The sequence below is a fragment of the Humulus lupulus genome, chromosome 5 (assembly GCF_963169125.1).
Source record: "Humulus lupulus chromosome 5, drHumLupu1.1, whole genome shotgun sequence".
In the NCBI taxonomy this organism is placed as follows: Eukaryota; Viridiplantae; Streptophyta; class Magnoliopsida; order Rosales; family Cannabaceae; genus Humulus; species Humulus lupulus.
Genome location: NC_084797.1, coordinates 30,177,648 through 30,184,863, shown reverse-complemented (window position 1 = coordinate 30,184,863; position 7,216 = coordinate 30,177,648). Strand labels below are relative to the sequence as shown.

The window sequence follows — 7,216 nt, the reverse complement described above, 5'->3', positions numbered from 1 at the left end:
TAGAAATATAGCAATAATATTGGCTGGTGGAGTAGAATGATTTTAACCTTTGAACCACCTAAAAAAAGTATCGGAATCATCAGTACATTTTAAGATCATTTATCTATTTCGGTTCATTACATAGCACTAATCCCATCCTCTTAATTTCTTAATTACCTGTCGGCGAAGAACCGCGTCAACAAGTTACCTTCTCGTTCTTTGTGTGTATATTTCTGGGGGTAACTGATTACCTTCACGTTCTTTGTGTGTATATTTATGGGGATAACTGGTTGCCTTCACGTTCTGACGCGTGTATATTTCTGGGTTCTTTTATGGTAATTGATTACCTATGTTACTAAAATCATAGTTACTTCTTTTTTAATGAAGTGTTCTTCCTTTTTTTTTTCTTTCAAATTTGATGTTTCTTTTCATATTTAATATGAGTAACCCGTCACATCTCTTATGGTAACTGGTTACCCCTCTTATGGCAGAAAGTTACTCCTCTTAAGATAACTGGCTACCCCTCCTGATACATATTATTTAACCTAGCTCTAGGATTTTTTTTACATAACTGTCAAAGATCAATAAAGTAACTGATTACCTTACCCAGGATTTGAAAAAATAAACGCACAATCTAAAAAAATGAAAAAAATGTTTATAATAAATAAAAAATAATTTTAAACACGATTCATGTTACAAAAAAAAAAAGAATTTTACAAAACAACAATTTTTTTTTTATATAAAATTAGTAATATAAAAATAATATAAAAAACAAATAAACTAAAAAAAATAATAATCAAATTATAAACATACCCTTCCAAATTAATAAAATTTGATTAAGAGTAAACCTATGACATAAAACAACTTTTATATAAAAAGATGGGAAAATAAACCAACAAAATTATTAAAAATAATATCATAGATTAACTTTTTTTTTTAAAAGCCCTATTTTTGTAAACTATCTTAAAAATTTCATATCCTCAAACAATTCCTTAGTTGAGATAAACCCGGATAAAGAAAGCCCAACTATAAAGAAAGCCCAAACCCATCTTCCATATCCAAATACAAATCGTCACGCGCTCCAGCAGCGCGTACAAAAATTTATATTTATATTTACTTAGTACAGAGGGTTCCATCTTCCATTTCAATTTCTCGCCTTTATATTTTCTCCGTACGAACTCTCATATATACATAAACAAACTCTGTAAACTCTCTCCTCTTCGCTCTCCTTTTTCGGCCGATTTTTTTTCGCGCATTTTCTCCGATTCTCAGTTCCGGCGATTCCTCATATCTTCCCGGCGACCTTTGAATCCCGTAGATCGCTTACGATTAGTCTCTCTCTAAGAACCGATCGCTCAGTCTTCTATTCCATCTACTGGTACCTAACCAAACACCTCTCTCAAGTCCCTTTTTCTTTCTCATTTAATTAGGTTTGAATTTATATGGTATCATATATCGATGGCGGATCACGCGTTTCGAAACCTTGACTTGCTTTGTTTTATTGAATTTTTTTGGTTCCTCAGTTTGGTTACTCTAGAAACTGTTCAGTATATTAGGCGATGTGATAAAGTTAATTTATTTTAATGTTATCGTTAGTAATTTTAATTGAGGAACTTAGCTGAATACTTCTGTTTGGTTTAGTTCATTGGATATTTATTTGTTTGGTGGATGAGAACATATTCAAAATTTCATTTTCTCTGTATTCTTCTTTGTTTTACACCTAAACAGATTTTTGGGGTTACGTTTTGATTACTATTTAATGTGATTTAAGAAAATTATGCATTTTTAATCTTCCTTATTAACTCTCTCTCTCTCAATATTAGTTGGTAACTGATTACTATTTGTTTGCGAAATCTCCCAATATTTTTTTACCTAAATTTGTTGGAGCAAATGTTTTATTTATTTATTTAATTTTCTTTGAACCAACTTTTGTAGCGCTTCCTTTTCAGATTTAGGGGATCTGTGTTTTGCTAGGTGTATATAATGCATGATCTTGATATCAATGTACATACATATTCAAGGCCCTCTTAGTTTCTTATATAATTTTGCAATTATTGTAACTTCTGGGTGGTGGTAGCTTGGAGTAGCCTCTCTTAAGTTATCTGGGAAAGACCAGTTGAAAGGATTAAAAGGAAGCCCTTTTGCCTTTTCTTCTTCTGATGGTGAATCTTAATTTTAATAAGATAACCAATTTTGTTTTAGTAGTTTTGATAAGTAGATTTCTGGATTATGAAATATTAACAGAGTGACGTGATTGCCTCTTTTTCGCTGATGTGCTGCTGCTACATTTACTTCTGTGCAGTTGTTATTGATGAAGCTTTGTAATTTTTAGGTATAATATAATAGCATCTGTTTCATGCTTCGTTTTTCCAGTCAGTCGTTTCATTAATGAGTTATGTTGGCTGTTCTTGAGTATTTTCTTTTGCACTTGCATGTCTACTTTCAGGACGCGTAGATGCCAATTGCAAAACTCAAGGCCGCTAATATCCCTGATGTGATGAAACCAGAGGAGGGAAATGATTCTCTTGATGCTATCATCAAACAAGCCATTGGAAAGGAGTCTTTTCTTAATTTCTCTAGGGCTGGGGATAGTTCAGCCCAGTTTATTCAATTACTTCACGCTTTAGAGCAGCAAGGTAAAAAATTTAAATTGCAAAGATGTTCAACATTATATATGTGAGGGGAAGCCTTTTGAGGCTTTCAACGGTCTCAAGTTGCATTTAAGGTCATTATTTCAAGTTGAGTATTATTAATCCATTGTTTTACTTTTTTTGATAACCTTTTTTTTTAAAAAATCGGCTTAGCAGGGTCAAGTTCAAGAATGGAGTCCCTGTCAACCCCTACGATCTTTGGGAAGCATGAAGCACATAGTTATTTATCAGGTAGGCATCCTTCACTCCTCAGAAATTGAACTATTGAATAGATCAAAAGCTTATACTCTACCAACCTCTCAGGTTGAAGTTGAGAGTCACTTGAACCATGTAATTATGGTGATCTTAACAGATTTTGGAAGTTTGCGGATGCTTAAAATCTTCTTGGCTTACCACTGCCGAGGGCAAACACAACCCTAATATGAATAATTGTAAGCGTGTGTTTTTTGGTTTTAAGCCACTCCTGTTACTTTTTGCAGACCACCGCCAAAGTTGGTCTTTGGTCTCCCCAACGAAGATGCAGATGCAGAAGTGTGACAAATGTTCACGGGAATTTTGTTCGCTTATTAACTATAGAAGGCACATTCGAGTGCACCATCGCTTAAAAAAGCTTGATAAGGTTTCCATAATTGCTTTTATTTGTTCTCATGTTTTTAACATTTGACTGTGTTATTGGAGCTGGACTGTCTCTTGTTTCTTAATAAGCATGACTTTGGTAGAGATAGTTTTTCTCTTGATATATGCTATTATAATTGTTGTTCCTATTACTTCTGTTGGCTTCATGGTGCCTGATAGTGTTTATATCTTGTAGGATTCTGCTAAAAGTAGAGACATGCTAGGGGCATTTTGGGATAAGGTATTTTTTCCCCCTGTCATCACTTTTTTTTTTTGAGTAAATGTCTTTTATATTGTGCTAACATTTCGTTCTACTCGTAGCTTCCTTTAGAAGATGCAATGGAGGTTGTATCATTCAAGAATGTAGAGGTAAGCCTGCTGTCTTTTTTACTTGTTTTTTTACACATTTATGCTGATTTAGTAGTTTACAGTTATGCTGATTAATATACCTGATACCAAAGCCTCCATGATCCGTGCATAATATTGCTCTTATTTATCCATCTACTTATTGGGCATTTGGTTGGTAAAGTGTGGCTGGTACCTTGATTAATATTTTATTATAATGCATAATAATTTGTTTAACCCGGGGTGCAAAAGGCATTTTTTCTATTGGTTGTTTTATATTCAGTTGGAGATACCTTGACTTGCTTGGATTTTATATTTTTTGTCTAAAATCTTGAGTTATCATTTGTTTAGTTTGTGTAACTAATTTTGAGGACAGTTCCTAATTAACAATGCTTTCTAGGAAGCTCCAGGGTCTTCAATCATAAAAGCATTGTCATCTCATGTTCGGAAATCAGTGTTTTCTTCTCCACCACATCCTTATTTGAAGGCTGGTTCTGAGCTTTTGGTAAGAGGATATCATGTTTTTCAGTTATTGTACTCCAACCTCCCCCACTCCCCCAACATTCTTTTTAAAGACTGCTTTTTATTTCTATTTTTATTTTTTATTATCAGGTTTGTGACATTTATTTTTTCTCCAGGACATTGTTCAAGGTAGACCTTCTAGGTTTCCGATATCTTCCCAGGAATTATTTAATGTCCTTGATATTGCTAGTGAGAAAACTTTCCTATCTGGACCGGCTATATCTATGCAAAGATATGTTTTCGATGGGGAGGCTGGGAAGATAGGTCTTGAAACAAAAAACCTTGTTGCCTGTACTAGTTTTTTGTTGGAGCAGAAACTGGTAATTTTTTTTCTTCTTCTTCCAATTATCGACGAAGTTGTTCTTTATTAGAAATTTCGAATTCTCTTTCTCTTCACATGTTTTGTTCTGCATATTCATAATTAGTACATTGAGCATCCCCTAATAAGTGACTTGTGGCTGTGCTCGAGCTTGCAAATTCTGAAATATTGACTGCTCTTATCTCTAGGATTTTGATTTTATGGAGGTGATGGTTTTTATGTTAAACATATATGTACATGTATTTCTTTAGGTCAAAGCATGGCTTGCTGAAAAGGACGCTGAAGCATTAAGATTCCAGAAACTACTAGTGGAAGAAGAAGAAGCAGCTCAGAAAAGGTACACTATCTTTTCCGTATTCTTGGAGAATTTTGATAAGAGGCTTGGTTTTCCAGATTTTTATTTTACTTTTTTAAAAAAACCTATCAAATGATAAAAGCCTCCTCCCAAACTCAAGGGGTAAATTTTTTTAAATTTCTGAGGGCATAAATTTGCAGAAAGAATAGAAAGAAGGTCCACTTGGTGTTCATGTACAATACTTGTGTGCTTGTGATTACTATGTTACATCTACAATAACTTACCCTGACTTGTTTAATTGTTGCCGTTCTGTATAACATAGTCACAGATGTTAAAGAATTTTGTAGATATGGCCTGAAAAGTGATGACATAGCTGTACTGACTTTTCTCCTACACTTTTGAGATGCATTGTTCGAATTTTAAAACCATGAAATTCATTCGAAACTACTTAGGACCAGTCAGAAACTCACTTACTTTCAGCTCTGCCTTAGCTGGAATTTGACTTGGAGTGTTACTCCTCAAGAATCTAGCTGAAAATGGAGGTTAAATTACCTGTTAATGTGTTTTTTACTGTTGCATTTTTATAGGCAAGCTGAGCTCTTGGAAAGGAAAAAACAGAAGAAGCTCAGGCAGAAAGAACAGAAGGCAAAGGAACGAAGACATGGGGAGAAGGCAGATAATGATGAAAGCATTGACCAAGTGCTGGAAGCAATGGCCCAAGTAGAAGCATCCAGTCTAGTGGAATGTGATAACAGTAGAGACAACCTGGACTTGCCAAATCATATTCCGTTGTCTATTGTTGATCACTTCAACTCTGATGGAAATCTGGATTCAGATTTTCTGATTGGTTCTGATTGCGGACATATTGATTTAGGTAGTAATTCTTGTGTTGAAAGGCGAATTGTGCAAGGAAGTGGTCGTTGGAAACGGTGGCAAATGTCACCAAAGTCACGGTTTCATGCAGCTCAGAGCTCTCAATCATCAAAGCTCGGGGTCCAGCAGAATCGTGGAACTCACAAGGATTCAAGGACAGGTGTGACTGGTCATAAAGTATGGAGCCGAAAGTCTAAACCAGAAACCAATGTAGATGCTTTGAAAGCCGGAGTAAAAAAGGAGGAATTAAATGAACTTGATCAAATTAAATACAGTGAGGTTTTGATAGGTTCCATATCTGTCACACTTGGAAATTGCAGTGAGGAGGGAAATAATCTCTCGGAAGCGTGTGATACATGCCTGACAGAGCATCAGTTGCCAAAGAACAGTGTTCAGGTTAAACCCAACAAATCCAATCCAGTTCGGAGTGGCACAAGCAGGTCGACAGTTAAGCATTGGAGACCAGTGAGCCAGAATGGAACCAAAGTCCCAAATTCAGTTGAGGACCGTGATAGGGAAATTGAAGCTGAAGCCAATGCCAATGCCAATGCAGAAAAGGGACACACAGAATCCTTGTCAAGTGGAAACTCAGAATTCTCTAGCCATGCTGCACAAGTTTTTCTTGCCCAGAGTAAGTTTAGTTTCCCAACTCTATTTTATGGTTTTGTCTGGCGAAATACAAGTTTTAATGAATTTTTAACCCTTAATGCATGCAGGATGGAAGGAGGCTATTGCTGCAGACCATGTGAAGCTCGTTATAACCTCAGATTTTTTTCCTCCAGATGAAAATGATACTCAAGAAACAGCATCTCGAACATTCAAATTGCATAGACGTTGTGTTCTTGGCGATGCCAAAAACCAGCTAGTAAATGTTGACATTCTTGGATCTTCAACTGCCAAGGCCAAGATAAAGGACATTTCCAAACAGAGAACCAGTCCAACCTAGCAAGGAATTTTTTTTTTATTATTATTGTTATTATTTTTTTAATCTTTATACAATTGTGCAGAGTTTTATCGATGGGGGTGCAACCTCCGCCACACCACCCACTGTTAATTCTTAGCAGAGGTTCCAATTTTACAGATGGTCTTCTGTCAAAAAAAGAAAAGAAAAAAGAAACAAAAAGAAGAAAGATTTTCCGGAAATTGTTTTATTAGTTCCGTCCTTTTTTCTTTAATTGCTATAGCCTCATTAATACTTTTTTTGGGGGGGTTAGTGACTTCATTGTCAAAACTTTGTCTGTAATGAATTTTGTTATTTCAACTGTTGCAAAGAGATCTTTCAATTTTTTTTTGCTTTTTCTCTAAAACCTTCAAGTTAGCTCTGGTATGGGCCTCTGGCTTCAATACTCTGCCACGTAGCATGAAATGGGAAGTGCCCTCCATCTTTATTGGGCCAGGGTTTACTGTTTGGGATATTTACAATTATATATCTATAATATAAAATAATTATAAAAATCACATAAAATTTTATTTACGAAAATGCCTTGCCATGTCATCAAAAAATACCAAATTCTACCTGAATTTAAAATTTTTCCAAAATTCCAGTTTTTCCGTTCTTTGGGTTTAAAAAAGTAATTGTTGACTACGTTTTTTGTTATCAACCGTAAGAAGAGAGAT

General features: G+C 35.0%; 1 protein-coding gene across 9 annotated transcripts; it reads left to right on the top strand.

Annotated features, from left to right (window-relative positions):
• Window positions 1-1,112: 1,112 nt before the first annotated feature.
• Window positions 1,113-6,891, top strand: LOC133834705 (uncharacterized). 9 transcript variants are annotated; one of them, XM_062264389.1, is made up of 12 exons: window positions 1,113-1,357; window positions 2,282-2,311; window positions 2,426-2,615; window positions 2,784-2,861; window positions 3,110-3,249; window positions 3,442-3,486; window positions 3,567-3,614; window positions 3,991-4,095; window positions 4,229-4,432; window positions 4,683-4,768; window positions 5,314-6,230; window positions 6,316-6,891. In XM_062264389.1, the coding sequence occupies exons 3-12, from the start codon at window positions 2,435-2,437 to the stop codon at window positions 6,543-6,545; spliced, it is 2,034 nt and encodes a 677-aa protein (XP_062120373.1). In that variant the 5' UTR covers window positions 1,113-1,357; window positions 2,282-2,311; window positions 2,426-2,434; the 3' UTR covers window positions 6,546-6,891. The 9 variants fall into 9 exon arrangements, with proteins under 9 accessions (XP_062120373.1, XP_062120375.1, XP_062120376.1 ...); XM_062264391.1 differs by having other exon boundaries at window positions 2,224-2,311; XM_062264392.1 differs by lacking the exon at window positions 2,282-2,311 and having other exon boundaries at window positions 1,114-1,357; window positions 2,787-2,861.
• Window positions 6,892-7,216: the final 325 nt, after the last annotated feature.

Excerpts from the sequence above, each read along its gene's own strand:
- LOC133834705 (XM_062264389.1), top strand. The coding sequence starts at position 2,435 with ATGCCAATTGCAAAACTCAAGGCCGCTAATATCCCTGATGTGATGAAA. Across the intron at positions 3,487-3,566 it reads TAGGGGCATTTTGGGATAAG|CTTCCTTTAGAAGATGCAAT; the intron begins GTATTTTTTCCC and ends TTCTACTCGTAG. Across the intron at positions 6,231-6,315 it reads ACAAGTTTTTCTTGCCCAGA|GATGGAAGGAGGCTATTGCT; the intron begins GTAAGTTTAGTT and ends TAATGCATGCAG.